An 18,409-nucleotide genomic window follows, 5' to 3' on the forward strand; every position below is an offset into this window, starting at 1 on the left:
AAATATTTTTTGAAGACATTTTCATGATTTTTTTGAGAGCAATTTAACAAGCTATTATTGTTACAAATATTAAAAGTATTCAAAATGGACAAAATTATTCAACCACTCTCACATATTTAAAAAGATTCTTTTTTACATTTTAATAGAGATATGAGGTAATATTTTTAAAAAGTTAATGGTAGCTTTATATAAAAGTTTATAAAATCTGTGAGAATCGGTAAAAGTTTTTGAAAATTGAATATATTGTTTGTGTTCTTTTATTTCATTTTATCAATTTATTTTTTAATTCATGTTATAATATCGCGACATGTTATTTGATCATTCTTTTGAAAATGATATGAAAAAATAATATCCTTTCAATCGTTTCTATTAATTTAAAGTTCGAGTTAAATTGATCGTTTATAAAGATAAATTTTTACTTATTACTATTTAACATTTTTTTATTATTATTTTTTTTTTTGAGTTAAAAATTACATAATTTAAGAAATTTCATGCGTGTTAAGAAATATTATTCAAATATTTATTTTCATAATTCATCGATTAAAATTCTCCAATAAACAAATTCGATCTAAATAATACGAACAATAAATTTCCTCTTTACATTTTTACAAATCAATCAAGAAAATGGGAAGATAATCGAGCACAGAGAATAATAAAGTCACGAAAACAATAGATATTCAATATTTACTCTCGATCGATCGATCGATCCAATTCGAATAAAAGTTTCGAAAGAGAAAAGCTTTCCATCTCTTTCGCGATAAAATTACATCTTTGGAAGAGCGAATTAACCAATTACTTCCCTTAATAAAAAGAAAAAGTACATTCTTCTCCCGCAATCGTCGAGAAGGATCTCGTACATTCTTCTTCATTTTTTACCCTCCCTATCTCGGACAAATTGCTCGATTCACTGTAATGGATCGAGGCATGTTTCGGGTGACTCATGTAGGCCAATATAAACCGCGGTGACTGGGCAATATCGGAAGAGGAAAAAAAAAGAAAAGAAAAAGCTTTTCTTCGAGAAGTGGAAGCGAGAAACGACCAAGAGGATCTGTCGACCAGCCTTGACCCTCTACAAATCCACCACTCTCTATACTCGACCACGTTTCTCAATCCGCGAGAATCGTCACAATTTTGCAGAGAGCGCCCTCCATCCCGCTCCCTCTATCATCGTAGTTTATGCAGCTATACGATAAAGCTCGCTTCAGTTTGTTTTGAGCTTGGTGATCATCGTTTATCGCTTTGATCATCGAGTAGACAATAGGGACCGATGAAGCTTTTAAATCGTTTGATACGTTCCCAACAAGAACAACCAGGTCTACGTTTACACACGCCACTATCAATTTCGAGACTCGTCCTCTCTCTTCTCTCATGGGGAGTGTGAAATATTTTTCCGTTCTTTTGCGTTTTCTCTTTTCTCTTTTTTTTCCTTCTTTTAATTTTTTTTTCCCTTCTTTTTCAATATATCCACGTAAATCAGTAAAATAGCCTGTTAGTAATTTTCCAATAGGGAAAAACAAATTTTTATATGTAAATACGAAAATAGTTCGATACCCGGCATTCATTACATCGATCTTACGTTTTTTGCAATCAACGGACAAACGTTTTCGTTACGTTCCAAAGGATGGAGATACGCTACGCTGGTAGCGTGTTGCAATCGACGAAAGCGTTTTTGTTACGTTTTTTTAGGAGATGGAGATACGCTAGATAGATAGTTGGAGAAAGAATGGAAGTTTTTACCGGTCTCTGCTTTTTATGTTTTTACTGTTTATCGTAACTTTTCTCTCGGGGCAGAGATTGAAACGGTTACTTGTAACACATTGTAGCTTGATTTTCAAAATGAAAACAAAAAGAGAAAGAGAGAGAGAAAAGAAAAAGAGAAAAGTAAATAATATAACGAATAGTTTGGGAATGGTTAGATTACAGTATTCTTGGCCGCAATTTTTATCGATTATGCCATTAAAGAACTGCTAACGAGGCCCCTGCAGTTTTCGAACGTCATTAAACTAATGTCGCATACGTTGCGGTTTCTTTCTTCTCCATTGTGGCTAAAAGCATTCTATAATATTCCCTGAATCTTACTTTTTCTTTTTTTTTCTTTTCTTTTTTTTCCAGAAATATTTGATTAACATTTGCTCATTTCGTTTTCATTTTCTTCGTTTTTTTTTTTAAATTTAATTGTTTCAATTTCCTCTGATGTGCGTGGTATCTAAATAACATTTAATTAAAATTATTAACGAAAAAAATTTAAGAATCAACAAAATTTTTCGCTTCAAAAATCACTTGTTAATTATCACGAATTATACGGAATTTGAAATTTTATTATCGTAGCAATTTTTTCTTTCAATTCTTGAATTGACAATAATAATATAAAATTAATTTGTGCGATTAATTTCGCGATTTTATCAAATAATATTCTATTGTATCGTTTTAGAGATTAGTTTAGAGATTAAAAAATATGGAATTAGAAAATAATAATAACACATTTGTAACATCTAAATCTCTAATCGTAATTGCAAACATTTCCAAATTTTTTCGAATCTCGAATTTGAAAACGAAATTAAGTTAAGATAATAAGAACATTGTCGTATCTCTAATAAAATCTAAGAGTAAGTTTATAGCGAATAGATCACAGTCGCAATAATCATAGTTATTTATCAAAAAAAAAAAAAAAAACAATTAATTCATTAGAAATTAAAAATTGAAGAATGATTGAGTTATTGATTTTCGATAAGTACAAAAGAGTTCGAAAGAAAAATTGTCTCTTATTTTTCATTTCTTAGAAAAATTTGTATGCCTAAAACCGACATAGAATAGAAAATTCCTATAAAATCTCAAATGTGTTGACTTGCAATTTAATCGAGAGATGCTCGAGAGATCGATATTTAATTTTGTTTAAAACTTTATGAATAATTAAAATTTTAAATAGAGATATTATTCAATATATTTTCGTAAAAATATTGAAATAAAATTTGCGATAAATAACTAAAATCAAAATTGTATGACATTTTTCAATTTCAAAGTTTATGACAAAGTTGTTACAAGGCAAAAAGATTAAAATAAATGCAATAGCACAAATCAATTTATATTTTTATCATAAATCTGAAGTTCAAAGATATTGTAATATATATTGTAATATTATATTATTACAAGTAGTATAATTATATATTATTAAAATATAATATGAACTCTTTCATATAATAAAAATCCACTTTTTTTTTAAATAATTGAATTCAAGTCTATACTTATTATTAAGATTTTAAATCGCTTGGAAATAAAATTACAAAATTATAAATAAATTAATTCTTTATTTTATACCAAACTATAAATTTTATTATAAATAAATTCAGAAATAAAAATAAATATAATGATTCAAAATAACAGAAGATTATAAAAATTCAGGAAGAATATTAAAACAGTTAAAACAAGATAATACAATTAAAAATTAATCATTCTCATTTCTTTTCTCTTCCCGAATTTCCTCTTCCATTCATATCTTCCATATCATTTTAATGCTATTATCATATTTCATCTTATATATTTACGCTTGATGTCAGAAAAGAGCTATGCGCAACAATATGAGTCGAGGTAATCGGGCTAAAATTTCGTTCCCATAAATCGAACGCTGTATAATACTATATAATATCCTCCAACGATAGATAACGACCTGCGTGTTATCCCGAATTCGGGAGATTCGTGGGTCGACCCCGAATTACCATTACCGCTTAACCAAAAACCTAATTCGAAATTCCAGAAACATGGGCCCCGGATGAAATGCGCCGCCTGCCGAGTGGTTGCCCACGCGGTGTGTGCGGTGAGCCTAAATTTCGCCTGTAAATCGAGTTTCCGGGACGTTGGGGTCCGCCAATACCGGGAACAGACAAACACTCTACACCACTGGGTACACCGCCGCTCGCAGAAGGGAAAATGCGCGAATTGCGGCAAATCGTTCCAATCGAAGCTTAGCTTCACATCGAAGGAGATCGTCGCTGTGAGTTGCAGCTGGTGCAAACTCGCCTACCACAACAAGGAGGCGTGCTTCAACGTTCAGAAGATCGGCGAGAATTGCGAGTTGGGCGTTCATTCGTCCATCATAGTGCCGCCATCTTGGATTGTGAAGCTGCCCAGGAAGGGCAGCTTCAAGAGCAGCTTGAGAAAGTCGCCTAGGAAGAAGAAGTCTGGGGGTAGTAGTGGCAGCACGTCGAGCAGAAAGAAGTCGAAGGATAAGGACAAGGAGCAAGATAACAAGGATCAGGGGAAGTTGTGGGTGGTGAAACCCATACCCACGCCCACCGTGAAACCCGTGTTGGTCTTCATTAACCCGAAATCGGGCGGGAATCAAGGTGCAAAGTTATTGCAGAAGTTTCAGTGGCTGTTGAATCCTAGGCAGGTGTTCGATCTGACTCAAGGCGGACCCAAAATGGGGTAAGTGAGTTTATGAATAATAAATTCGTAGAGAATGTTATTTAACGTTATTTAATGTTTTTTTTTTCGAGGTCACAGAAATATTTTGTATTAGGAAAGAATTATATTACGTAGAAATTTGAATTTTATTGAAAATTTGTTGTATGTATAATGGGTTATATATGAAGCAATTTTTTTGTCGATAGGAAATCTCTTTGAGGGAGTTTGAAAAATTTTAGCATTTTTGAAAATATTTTTCACAACATAGTGATTGAATATTAAAAAGTAAATATTTTGCAATTTAAAATTTTACTTCATCTCGTGTCACTACAATGTTATATTTAAAAGAAAAAAAAATGAAACTTTGATTTTAAACGTTAATTTTATCTACTCATATTTTGATATTTTACTAAAATATTACCATACGTGTAATTCATTATGTTCTATACAAAGTTTTAAAATAAATTTAAAAATAAAAAACGATCGATTGTATATTGAAATATTTTAACACATTGCGAACTGAAGTTTGATGAATCACTCTTACACTTATTATATTAAATTATTATTAATTAAAATTTTATATTAATAAATTTTTGATATTATTTAAGTTGTATTTATTATTTTCTCAATATATTAAGTTACATGTCTTTTAAATGAATCATAAGTAAAAATAAACTTTATATATTTTCTAACAATAATCAAGTCTGATGTATTTGTTTTAACAAGAATGTTATATAAAAAACTATAATAACTTCAATTTTATATGTCTTAAATTGATAGAATAGAGTTAGTTTTAATTAAAGAGGAAAGAAATGAAAATTGGAGATGGGGAATGTATTGATTTGATACAGCATTTATTGAAATGGCAAAATATTATTATTCAAGAATGAAACTGCAAATAATATGTGGAATTGTAATATTACGTAGATAATTGCAAATTGATTTTTTGAATTTTTGTGAAGAAGATAATAAATTAATTAATAAATTAGTAATAAGTTGATTAACAAAATTTTTATGATTTTCTTTCATAAGTCATATATCACATTTGCATTTTTTTTTTATTACTTTAATATTATATTACGATATTTATGATAATTTAATTTTCTTTAATTAATTTATAGAATATTGTCGTATGCTAACTTTTACAATTTTACAATTTCAAAAACTATTTTGTCAGATATATACACGTTATTAGATATATATTAACAAAAGTTAAGAAACAAATTAATTATTTTGCGAATTTTATTATATTTTTTTACTTGGTCTTTATGAAATTTGAAAGAAAGTTATTATTCATTGATATATGAAATGTTATTTTTATATATTTTTATTAATAAGTATAATTTATAGAATGAATGTAATTAATTTCATGTTCTTTAACTAACTCATAGAATACTTTTCTTTTCAAGAATCAATATCTCAAAAGAGAATCAAATCTTTTGTTTTTTCCATCTTTGAATTGATTTGAATTTTGGCAAGAGATTAAGTTGATTGAATGAAAATTGAATTGAGTTCATTGGATTAGTTGAAAAGAGTACGATTTAGTGGAAAATATGATAAATGAATGAGAAATTTAATTAAAGTTTTGCGGACATGGCAGGCAGCCAGGAAATGGCTGAATAAAAGTGAACTTTTCAGTATAGAGCTTCTCGCTATGGTATTATCGAAATTTCCTTGAAAACTTTATTCAAAATTTGAAGCATTTCGTTTTGATTGTATGCTAACGATATGTTAAATAATTGTCTGTGAATTTTTTATTATTATAATTGAATTGAATATAGTGAATACAGTGATAAAAATTTCTTTAAAATTTACTTATTAATGAATGGTTTTGTATGTCCTTTTTTTTAAATAAACTTCGTCTTCTTGTTAAATGTTTACAATTTTTTAATTATGTGAATTATTAAATAAAAAATTATTTATATTCATTTATTAAAATTTGTTTAATATTATGATAAAATTTTTATTTTAATCATTAACGATATTTTAATCATAACAATATTTTTGTTAAGAATTCATTTTACGAAATATATATGTTCGTTTCTGATTTTTAAATATGTAAATTCATTAAAACACGAACATCATTTATATTAATGTTATAATATAATAATATATTTATTTATAAAATGTTTAATTATAAAACATATAAATGTTTTTGTATTATTTCTGATGCTATAGAAATTAAATAAAGAATATTAAATAAAAATCACATGTACATTGTAGAAATATTGAACATTTCATTTATATTTATCATATAAATATACAATATATTACATTTAATAACTTCAATATTAAATATTCATAAATAAAAGTAAAAAATTTCAATAATTTAACTTTTTTTTTTTTTTATGTTAAATATAATTTTACAATTTAGCTCATATGATAATATTGAATGATAAATAATTCATAACAGTTTGGTTTACAATTAATTGTATTATTTAATTCTAGAAAATAAAAAAAATAAATTTTAGTCAATGGAGATAACTATTATATTCTTTATTCTAACATTTTTTATTAATTTATTTATTATTATAATATGTAAAATTATACTTTAAAGTAATTTTTCTATCCTAATCTTCATCAAAAATTATTAACTTTTAATTATCTTTTCTCATTCTCCAATACTCATTCTCAATTAAATTATTATAATCTTTTCAACTAACCTGTATATATATATAATTTTCTCTTTTTCCAATACTATCTTCCTAATCGTTCAAAACTTCTTTATAACTCGAACGATAAAAACAAAAACAAAAATCAATTTCTTCTCATAATCATTATTTCTTAATCTTCGAATTCTCGCGTGAAATTCATTTGATATAGTTCCTCATTTTACCATCAATATCATTCTCAAATACCATCTAAATCTTCTTTACTTATCAACCCAAACAATGACGAAATAAACTAAAAATAAAAATCGGAAATATTTCTTCTTCATTTTTCAGGTTGGAATTATTCAAAAAAGTTCCTAATCTTCGAGTTCTCGCATGCGGTGGCGACGGTACCGTCGGTTGGGTGTTATCCATCCTTGATCAAATCGGCGCATCCCCACCTCCAGCGGTAGGCGTGCTTCCCTTAGGAACCGGAAACGATCTGGCCAGGGCTCTAGGATGGGGTGGTGGTTACACGGACGAGCCGATCGGGAAAATTTTAACAAACATAGGAGAGAGCGAGACGGTGTTGCTGGACAGGTGGCAGTTGATCGTCGAGAGGAATCCTGACGCGCAGGGCGACGATGATAACGGAAAGGGCAAAGAGAATCTACCTCTAAACGTCGTTAATAATTACTTTTCCCTCGGTGTGGATGCTCATATCGCTCTTGAATTTCACGAAGCTCGAGGTTAGTCCCTGTAGTCCCTCGTCCTCCCCTTAGAAAAGGGGTTTTTACCCCGTAATGGTGCGCAACAGTTTATTTAAATTATTTAGAAACGGTATCGTTTAACGCGTCGAGGAACAAGTATTATGTACTTGCCGAGGGAAGAACCTGTTGCCGGGTTATTCATATCTCATGCAAATGTCTTTTACTGGAGGGTGATATTACGAACGTTAACATTAAGCGGGATGAGTTTTACATGCGAATTTATATGACTTTAGGTGAATACGTGGGATAAGAATAGTATATATAGAGAAGGGTGAAAGATAGGTGTGAATTAATTTTATTGAAGTATATTATTTATTATTTTTTATTATTATATAATGGAAAAATAGCAATATGTTTTATTTGATTGGAAATATTTAAATATCTGGGAAAATGGTAGAATATTATGAAAAAATATTTCGGACAAAAGTTGGTATAAAAGATGTATCATAGAATTTTAATATTTTTTCTATAAATTGATGGATAAAAATCATAAGATCAATTTCAATTTTTGAATAAAATTATAATTGTAGTTTTTAATAATAAATAATAATAAATAATTTAATTTTTCTATAAAAGATTTATCATATAAAAGAGAAAAAATATAAGTAGCAATACTCTACTTATATTCTTTTTGTTTTTTATAAATTTCTAATTAATTTAAATTTTAAATTAAAATATCTTCTGAAATAAAGATTTTTCGACATTTTGTTTTTCGACAAAATTGTTTTCTTGTAGAAAATAACGAGCTGCATTGATTAATACAATAAAAATTATATAATTCCAATTAAAATTGATTTAATATAAATATAAATTTTGCAATCTATAGAAAATTATTAATACTACATAATATATCTTTTTATAAATATTTTTTAATATTATTCATATTTTATCAGATATTTGAGCTTTTCTAATTAAAGTAGACATATTTTATATTAAAGAAATTATTATGAAATTTAAAAATGTATGTTTTTTGCATATTTTTATTATTATTTTTGATTATAATAGTTTTTTTTTATTATCTATATACAATCTAAATTTTATTAACTTTGTTTTCATGAATATTCATTTTTATAAATAAATCTTTTTCTACATTTCTCACATTTTTATTGTATTAAAAAAAATTTTTATTAGTTACCTAATAATAGAGTTTTATAATGAAATATATTAAAATATTGTGAAAAGAATTTTTTGAAAATTCATAACATAATTTGTAATATAATTGTAAGAAAAATTAATTTTCATATTAAATAATATCGCAATTTTTCTCTTATTTTTATTTTAAATTTCTTTTAAAGAAACCACATTACTTATCAAACAATAATATTTTACTTTGAATTTCAAGATGTAAGGATAAATTCTAAGAATAAATTTACCCAATTATTATATTATTTGTATATAATACTTTATACATATTAAAATCTATTAAATTAAAATCTATTAAATATTTCACTTCAGACTAATCTTTTTTTATCTTATTTGAATTATTTACTTTGTTTTGTAATATTAAAATATCTTCGCCTTTTTCCTTTTTATATGAGTTAACGAAAAATAAAAAAAAAACATAATTTTATTACCGCGGTTAATGATTAATCTTTCCATTAATTATTTAATAAATAAATAAATCTTATTCACCTAGTATTCCTCATAATATAACATTGCATTAAAATAAATAAGTAACTAACTAAAATTTATTAATTAAAAGTAAGAGTAGCGAAATATTTATACTATTTTTAATTGCCAATTGTAAACAATAAAATAATTATAATATGTAATTGTAGAGCAAAACTAAGAATAAAAAAATTCGATTGTGTTACAGAGGCGCATCCAGAGAGGTTTAATTCACGGTTACGGAATAAAATGTTTTACGGTCAAATGGGCGGTAAGGATCTCGTGCGACGGAAGTGGAAAGATCTATCGGAATTTGTGATGTTGGACTGCGACGGTCAAGATTTGACACCGAAACTGAAGGAGCATCGTGTTCATGCCATAGTTTTTTTGAACATCGCCTCGTACGGTGGTGGAACCCACCCTTGGGGCAGCGCGAGCGGAACCAAAGAACCATCGACGGAAGATGGACTGATCGAGGTCGTCGGTTTGACCACGTACCAGCTTCCGCTTCTTCAAGCAGGTGGCCATGGTACGTGCATTGCTCAATGCAGCACAGCTAAGCTGGTTACCACGAGGACCATTCCAATGCAGGTGAATTTCCTTTTATTTTATATGTATCGTACTTTTATTTTATGTATGCATGAATATTTTATATTATTTTTTTATACTCTTTTTTTTCGTCTTGTTTTTATTAAAAATGTTTTTATTAAACATTATGGAAATTAATTTAAATTTATAAAAATATATTGAATGTGTTACACGTGATAATTTTGTTATTATAAAAAAACGCAAATGGATATCACTATCTAATATACAGAATGTAAGTAATATTGATAGAATATTGTATAATAATATAAAATAATGTAAAATTTGTGCCATTGAATATGGAATATAATTTTAATGATAAATAAATAATAATATTTAAGAGATCTATTTTGTCTAAATAATAATATTTAGATAAATAATAATATTTATTATAAAATTGTTCGTGTTTGACAATATACAAGATATGAATATATATTTGTGAAATATCTTTAAAGAGTTAATTTTAAAGAAATAAAAACAAAATTTGGCATACAAAAATATTGGTTAAAACTTACATATATTATATTATATATAATAAATAATATAGTTAATATATTAGTTAGATATATTATATAAATATTAATTATTAGATTAACTATTAGATTAATTAAATAGATTATAGATTTTTTGCAAAATCAAATTTTTATGGACAATGACTAAAGAAATATAGTTTAAATAGAAATTTATTTTATTTCTTAAATATCGTAATCACAGTTTTATTTCATGTTTTTTTGAGTATTATATATATTTTGTGTATTTTTGTACATTCTAATTTTGCATAAATATATAAATATCGGCAGTCTAATTATAAACAATGCAAGTTTTCGTCAGATAAAGAGAGATAAAAATAGAATAATTTCACAGAGAGATCTCACTATTTCCGTCTTGTTTCATCTGAATTAATTATAACTTAAATAACTTGATAAATAAGTTTTTAACCGATATTTTTATAGTGACTTTTGTATTTGTTTTGATCTTTATATTCTAAAAATATCCCACGTATATATTAACATACATAAATTACAACATAGACAGTTTTTACATAGTTTTTAAATACATACAGTGTGATACAAAAAAAAATGGCGAAATAAATTAGAAGTAATTATAATTATAATTATAATAATAATTATAATTGAATATTATTATTTATTATTTATTATGTAATTAACTACTTACTTGGGTTGTAATAAAAGAAAATAGAAAAAATTAATTGTTATTAACTCAATCTGTCTTACAACATAAAAAAATATCGTTACATAAAATACCAATTATTTATTGAAACTACATAATTAAAATTATCTCAATAAATACAAGAATATCGCGAGATATTTTATATACGATAATAAAATTGTTTTATAATTTAATGATTCAATTGTATGTTCGATTATGATTTATACAATCAAAGAAAAAAATTATTATTCTTATTTTAGGTCGATGGCGAGGCTTGTCGACTGTTACCATCTATCATAAATCTAAAATTACTAAATAAGGCAACAATGTTAGCGAAACGAAGAAGTTCGAGCAAACCGCAACAAGACGTCAAACTGGAAAGATTAAAATTGCCGGTGATGAAGATCAAGATGTCAGATTACGAGAGATATCATCACGATAAAGATATGTTGAAAAAGTCCGCTATCACGTGGATTATGGAACCTCTTGATCTTGACGCTACCACAGATTTAGAATCTTTAAGAAAGATCCTGGCGAAAGACTATAACATGGACACTTGTTGCTTCCTCGATTGTAAGTATCGCTGTATAGAATTTCCGTTCCAGCCATTTACAGGATTCTTTAGCCGCTTGTGACAACTGTTACAAAGAAAGTTTCTTAAAATGATTTATCTGAATAGTAATAATGTAATTGTTAAATGTTTTTCAAGTTCTTTTTCTTTTTTAAATTAAAATATTTTTAAAGTATAATATATGATATTTTTATATCATAAATAAATGTATCTAAATTATGAATCCAATTGCCAATGGATTCTTATAAAATAAATATTATAGATAATTGTAATTATAATAATCATTTTTATATATTTATAAATTTTGTATATGTATTCTGCATTAATCAAATTTATTTTATTTGTTTTCTTAAAACAATTTAGAAAAATTTGATATCAATTGAAAAGTTTATTCATATTTTGTTACAGAAAACAATTTTAGAATTTATATTTTTTATAACTTTATGTTGCTTTATGTAGTCCAAATTCAATTAATAATTATTTAAGATAATAACTAACGATTAAAAATTCATATTAGAATGAATATGGCTTGAAATTATATTATCAATATTATTCGAATAATTTTTCAGCATGCACTGCGGAACGATTCTTCAGAATCGATAAAGCTCAAGAACAACTCCATTACGTGACCGATGTAGCTGTCGAAACGGTGTACGTTCTCGAAGAGAACGCAAATCAATCAAACGAATCCGAAGAATCGAAGATATCTGTGACTCAAAAATCGGAAACTAACGTATCATCAAGGTACTTCTTTTTATTTATCGAATTAAACTTTTTTTTCACGTTTACAGTAGATTACTCATTATAATTCTGTTCTCATAGATAATCCTTTTCTTAATACTGTATGTTTCATATTTGTTTATAGTAAAGCAATGTATTAATTGTTGATTAAAATTTGTAATCGGCGTTGTATAATTTGAAAGATTTTAATATTTGATTTTTTCTTTTGTTATTTTATGACTTTTAAAAGATAAAAAAATTAATCCTTTGCTCTCCAATGGTGACTTTCAGTCACCACTGGATTGTTGCGGCAACTTGAACGGCGATATTTATTTATGTTTGATTTTTTTAGAATATCGCTTCATAAATAGGTACCTAAGCTCTTTACGTATAATCTTATAAGGTGTAATCTTATTTTATGAATAATTATCTTATGGTAATCTTATAAGGCCACCGAACGCACCGAACGCACGGGTCTAAGACTGGAGTTGCTGGTGGACCAAGCGAAACAGGCCTGGAGTGCAAAGGGTTAATTTGCATGTCATAAGTAATGATAGATATAATAAATAATGTTATAAGTTACTAAATTTAGCCTTAATATTTTTAAATAAAATATGCAAAACTATCTTTTCTAACATATATTGAACAAAAATTTAAGCTTGATAATATTGAATTTTTTTTTTTTTAAATTTCTGAAATTCTATAATACTGTTCATATAACAAAAGTGGAAACGACGTCAGTTACAAATTAATTTTGTTCTTTGTTTAACATAGATTGACTGTTTAGAACCATTGAACAATGTCATAGCATTTCGATAATTTTATTATCTTATTTTTGTTTCTAATCTTTATTATTGCATTGTTGCTCTTTATATTCTGTTGCATGGAAATATTAATTATTATAATAATTATTATAATAATTATTAATAATTATATATTAATTATTTCATATTCTATCTTAGTACATTTTACATAAATTGGATTGCAGTGTGGTTTTTATTTGTCTTTGTTAATTAAATTAATAAATAGAATTAAATAAATTCTTATACTCTAATATATGCATGAACATAATTGAAATATTTAAAATAAATAAAATTACAGAAGTGGTTTTAAACGGTCAATTTTCTTCAAACAAAGAACAATATTTAATCTATATAACATAGTAGTTCACCTATTTATTTTTTATGTATATTGTTCACAGAGAAATTATTGAATAGTTCCGTATACAGTGATCTAAAAAATGATTCGAAGTTACATAATTATGACTCGTAACTTCAAAATAATACCTTGTTTGAACCTTTTATCGCCACTTCACACTTTCGTCCGTGATATCTGTAATGGTAATGGAATCGTATCATTAGATTAATAGAAAGAACGTGTAATATAGCGAAGAACAAACAAAGAAAAGTGCAGCCATGACAAATGAGCAGCCCAAAGAAGAGCAAAAAGAGCAGCCCAACGAAGAGCAAAAAGAGCAGCCCAACGAAGAGCAAAAGGTGCCTCAAGAGGAACCAAAGGCGCAACCTAAAGAAGAACCAAAGGTGCAACCTAAAGAAGAACCAAAGGCACAACCTAAAGAAGAACCAAAGGCGCAACCTAAAGAAGAACCAAAAGCACAAGCAGATACGGAACCGCAGAATGCATCACCTGAAACATCAACTGAAATAAAGACAGAGGTCGTGACTTCGAAATCTCATGAACCGATGAGTAATAACACATCTAAGGATGTATCTCCAAATATGAAAAAGGAGGAAAACATATCTGCAGATGCGACCAAACAAAGCAGTTCCTCAAAATCGATCTCTGCGACGGTTGCCTCTCAGTCGCAACATCAAGCACCACCCACCTTCATTAGGTAAATTCTTTTTATTTTTTTATTTTTTTATATTAATTAATTGTAAGTATAATATATAATATTGCAACAAATATGTAGTTTAAAATTGATGGATGTTGTGATATAAATTGAATCATATAATGAAATATTTATTTTTCCTTCAATATATTTTTTATTTTGAGAATTTTTTTTCTAAAAGGAGTAAGGAAGTGCTTCGTTTAAATCAAATTTGAAATCTCTATTTCATATAATGTTATATTGCTGGTCATTTATTATTCCTTATTTCTTTTAAAAAAGAAATTTATTTTAAAAGGAATGTCTTAATATACTATACTTTAATCTTCTCCACAGAATAATTCGATTTTTAGAATGATTTTTATTATTTATTATAAAGGAATGTTAGTTATGATATCTTAGTGATTAGTGTACTTTCAAATTTTTTTTCTCTAACTTTTCTATTCAAATATTTGAAAAAACAATTTTTTTTGAGGGAACATCTATTTCTATCATCTCTTTTATCTCATTTGTTAATTACTACAACAAGTAACTTTTTAAGTATCTTCTCTTAGAATATTCTCTTCTTTTAGAATATTATACATTTATAATAATTTTAAATAAAACTCATAGTCATAGAATAACAAGAAAATTATTTCTTTGAGTGGCTAATTTATGTTACAGTCCACGAGATAGACTTTTTGGTTTGAGTTCTGAGGTTCACACCTTTAACACGGGATTATTGGAGAAAACCAGTGATGGTATTTTGAAAGCAGCAAAAATAGGCGATCTACAAGCTTTGAAGGAACTTCACGAGAAAGGATATTCCCTTTTGTCAATCGACTCCACTGGACAAACTGCTCTACACTTGGCCTCGAGATATGGCCATAAAAATATTGTCAGATATCTCATCGCTTGTGCACCACCGACTATTCTGAATATGATCGACAATGACAAGTAAGCCTATACTAATATACTATACCAACTGTTTGCTCAATTAAAAAAAAAAAAAAAGAAAAAGAAAAATAGAAAAGATAAGAAGAAATATAAGCATCATAAATCACTCTCTAACTTATTTTAAAGTTTTAATATTTAACTTGATATTTAATATAAATGACTTAGCTTAAATTAAAAAATTTTTTATATTTTTTGATAAATCTGTTTAGAACATGATATATAATGAATTAAAGAGAAAATTTATTTTTGACGCGTAAAAAGGAAACGAGGGAAAAAAAAAAAGAAAAGTTTGTACCTTCTAATTACAGAGGTCAGACCGCTCTGCACAAAGCGGCTCAATATAAACGTCGTTCCATTTGCTGCATGTTGGTAGCTGGTGGTGCTACTTTAATCATCAAGGATCGACACGGCAACTCACCTCGCGATCTAGCCCTACAAGCAGAGGACCGTGACCTCGCAGCGTATTTAAGCAGTGAGTGTTTTGATCTTTTTCTAGATGCTCGTGTGAAAAAATATACGATGCAGCTAAGCGAAGACTGTAATAGCACAAGAAATGAAGAATACTAAAGAATAAGGATCAATTAGAGAAAATAAGATTCTGAATTAATAATTTAATCAGATAATGCTTAAGCAATTTTTTTTCTATTCCTCTATTCTTTTCTACATAATATTTTATAGAATGAAATATTTTTATTCCAAAGATTGTAATTTATTAATCTTATCTTTATCTTTTTCTTAAGTAAGATATTTTATTTTTTATCTCAAAAAATTATTATTTTAGATTATATATATATATATATGTTATATGTATGAATTAAAAAAAAATTTTATACTTTGAGTTTAAAGTTAGTTTCAGATTTATAATGCAAGACTTTTTATTGTTTCTTGATATAACTTTTTGCAAACAAGTAATAAATATATTCTCAAACAATTTTACAAGTATTTTTAAAAGCGGTTTTCAAGGAGTAAAGTATTATATCAATTTCTCGTAAGGCTGCATATTTCCTTTACAATTTTTTTCCATTAGAAACTCGAATAAATTACTACACCACTTTTCATAAATATAAGGATATCTCCTTTGATCTCGTAAAGAAAAAACAAGATATTTTCATTAAAATAATGATTCAAAGAGCAAAATAAAAATTTGAAAAAAATTTTTTTAAAAATTAAAAGAGAAGATAATGAATTAAGAATTAAATTTGCACATTAAAATTAAATAATATATCTAATGATCTATATCTCGTGATCTTTTGATACATAAAAAGCTCTCGCTATTTGAACACTTATAATAAGAATACATAAAATTCTTTAAGGACCTATTTGTCATTCGTTCTCCATTCGAGAGAAAGAATTTTTTATCGATAATATTATATACGACTTTTATTAGCCATTCGATCAAACATCCTATCAAACTGAAATCCTTTCCACTGCCCGAACGGTTCCGACGAACGGTTAAATCGGTTTTATTCATATGTATATCGGTTTTATTGATATATAGGTCAAGAGCAGTTCCAGCTGACAACGGAAGAAATGGAGAACTCCCTCTGACCTCCGCCCTTAATTAGTAGGGCTTGAATTGATCCAGTGTGTAGGAACATCAAGAGAAATGATCCAGGTGTGAACGAACAACGATCGTCACCAACAACGGTCATCATATGATACACGTTCGTTTTCTCTGTTTTTTGCGTAAGTCGCATGTGATAACTCGATTATTCCTTTTATCGGCAAATTAGCGATGTCGACGTATATTTATTAAGGTGCTCTCCATTTCCTTTCTCGTCGAAGCTTCGAGATCCCTTTCCACGAGCATGTAAATTAATTACATTCTGTATAGATAAATTACATATACACATAACACGTATATACGCGTGTCGTGAGATTAGAAATTTTTCGATCGATTAAGAACCTCTATACATATATACATATATATATATTTTTAAATCGTACTTCAATTAGACGAGAAAATTATTTATTATTGTCTTTTAAGTCTCGTCTTACCAACGAAGAAATCACATAAATGTTTATATTCACCGATTTTTTTTGAATTGAAATTAATTATAACAATAAGAATGCCGAAAAATAACACGCGTGCGGATGAAACAGGAATTATCGGCAAAAGAATTTTGCTCATTCGGGATATTGCTGTTATAAAAAATCGTATTCGTATCGTATGAATTTTAAAAATATAAAAATTTTCTTAGAAATGACCCAAGAAGAGAAACCGAATTAGTGAGAGATTAGGATTAAAGGAAAATGATTTAATCGGAAATTTAATTATAGTTAAACATCATAAAGACTAATCTTCATTGTATTCTCGTTTATATGATTTTTATTTTATATTTTTCTACGTTTCCATTTCTAAATATTACGACAGATTATAAATATTTGACAGATTATTAAGTAAATTATCTCTATTGTATTTGAATTTGTAGCGTTGTTGTTCCATAATAACGTAGACACAGATTTTTACATTTTTCGCGACTAGTGGCGCCATCATCTTCCTTAAATGCGAAGGATGCATAAGTATATAGGGTTAGTGTTCACAGAGTTGGGCAGAATTTTTTCGTTCCAGTTATTTAGATCATTGAGACTATTAGAGGATCGTTGATTCACGTTAGAAATTTATTTTTATGCACGTTGTGCGCATTGTTACGATCGTTGTTCGGATAAGATTTTTTCATTTTCGATTCGAAGAGGTTATTCGTAAGAGGTGTATTCGAAAAATTTTGTTATAATCGCGTGATAATCAGAGGATGAAGATGAAATATATTTATCGCCATGGTTATTTGTTGAATTTTATCGAAGAGAAAGAAGTTCTATCCGACTCTGCTGGTATCTCCAAGCGTTCACTTTAATATCTCGTTATATTGTTCTCTCCGCTTGTTCTAGGATACCTCGTTGCATTGGATATACATATCTTTTTCTATAAAAAAAAGTCTCGCGTTAATATACATATATATTATACATATACATATATTTTCTACGTACGTTAAATACTGATATAATATTTATTGTTCTTAAGATAAAAAGATTTCTTCACGATGCTGTTTTATTCTTGTCCGTGAACATTCGTTGCACTTCTTGCCACTGCTTGGATATACATGGAAAAACGCGTATATACACGTGATTTTATATACAAGCTAAAGATGGAAAATGAAATGGACAGTTATGTAAAAAATCGGATAGTTGGAAAATACTTTCGAATTTT

General features: G+C 27.3%; 1 protein-coding gene across 1 annotated transcript in view; it reads left to right on the top strand.

The window, feature by feature from the left end:
* The window catches only part of LOC102675876 (eye-specific diacylglycerol kinase), a 64,261-nt gene extending 46,125 nt beyond the window's left edge, over positions 1-18,136 (top strand). Inside the window, exons 5-14 of the mRNA XM_031511993.1 lie at positions 3,752-4,422; positions 7,347-7,741; positions 9,579-9,961; positions 11,386-11,698; positions 12,266-12,440; positions 13,804-13,912; positions 13,982-14,271; positions 14,929-15,201; positions 15,510-15,673; positions 16,700-18,136. Coding sequence (XP_031367853.1) covers positions 3,752-4,422; positions 7,347-7,741; positions 9,579-9,961; positions 11,386-11,698; positions 12,266-12,440; positions 13,804-13,912; positions 13,982-14,271; positions 14,929-15,201; positions 15,510-15,673; positions 16,700-16,749 — 2,823 coding nt within the window. The 3' untranslated portion in view covers positions 16,750-18,136. The remainder of the gene's footprint in view (positions 1-3,751; positions 4,423-7,346; positions 7,742-9,578; positions 9,962-11,385; positions 11,699-12,265; positions 12,441-13,803; positions 13,913-13,981; positions 14,272-14,928; positions 15,202-15,509; positions 15,674-16,699) is intronic.
* Positions 18,137-18,409: the final 273 nt, after the last annotated feature.

Source organism: Apis dorsata, unplaced genomic scaffold (assembly GCF_000469605.1).
Source record: "Apis dorsata unplaced genomic scaffold, Apis dorsata 1.3 scaffold_376, whole genome shotgun sequence".
Taxonomy (NCBI): Eukaryota; Metazoa; Arthropoda; class Insecta; order Hymenoptera; family Apidae; genus Apis; species Apis dorsata.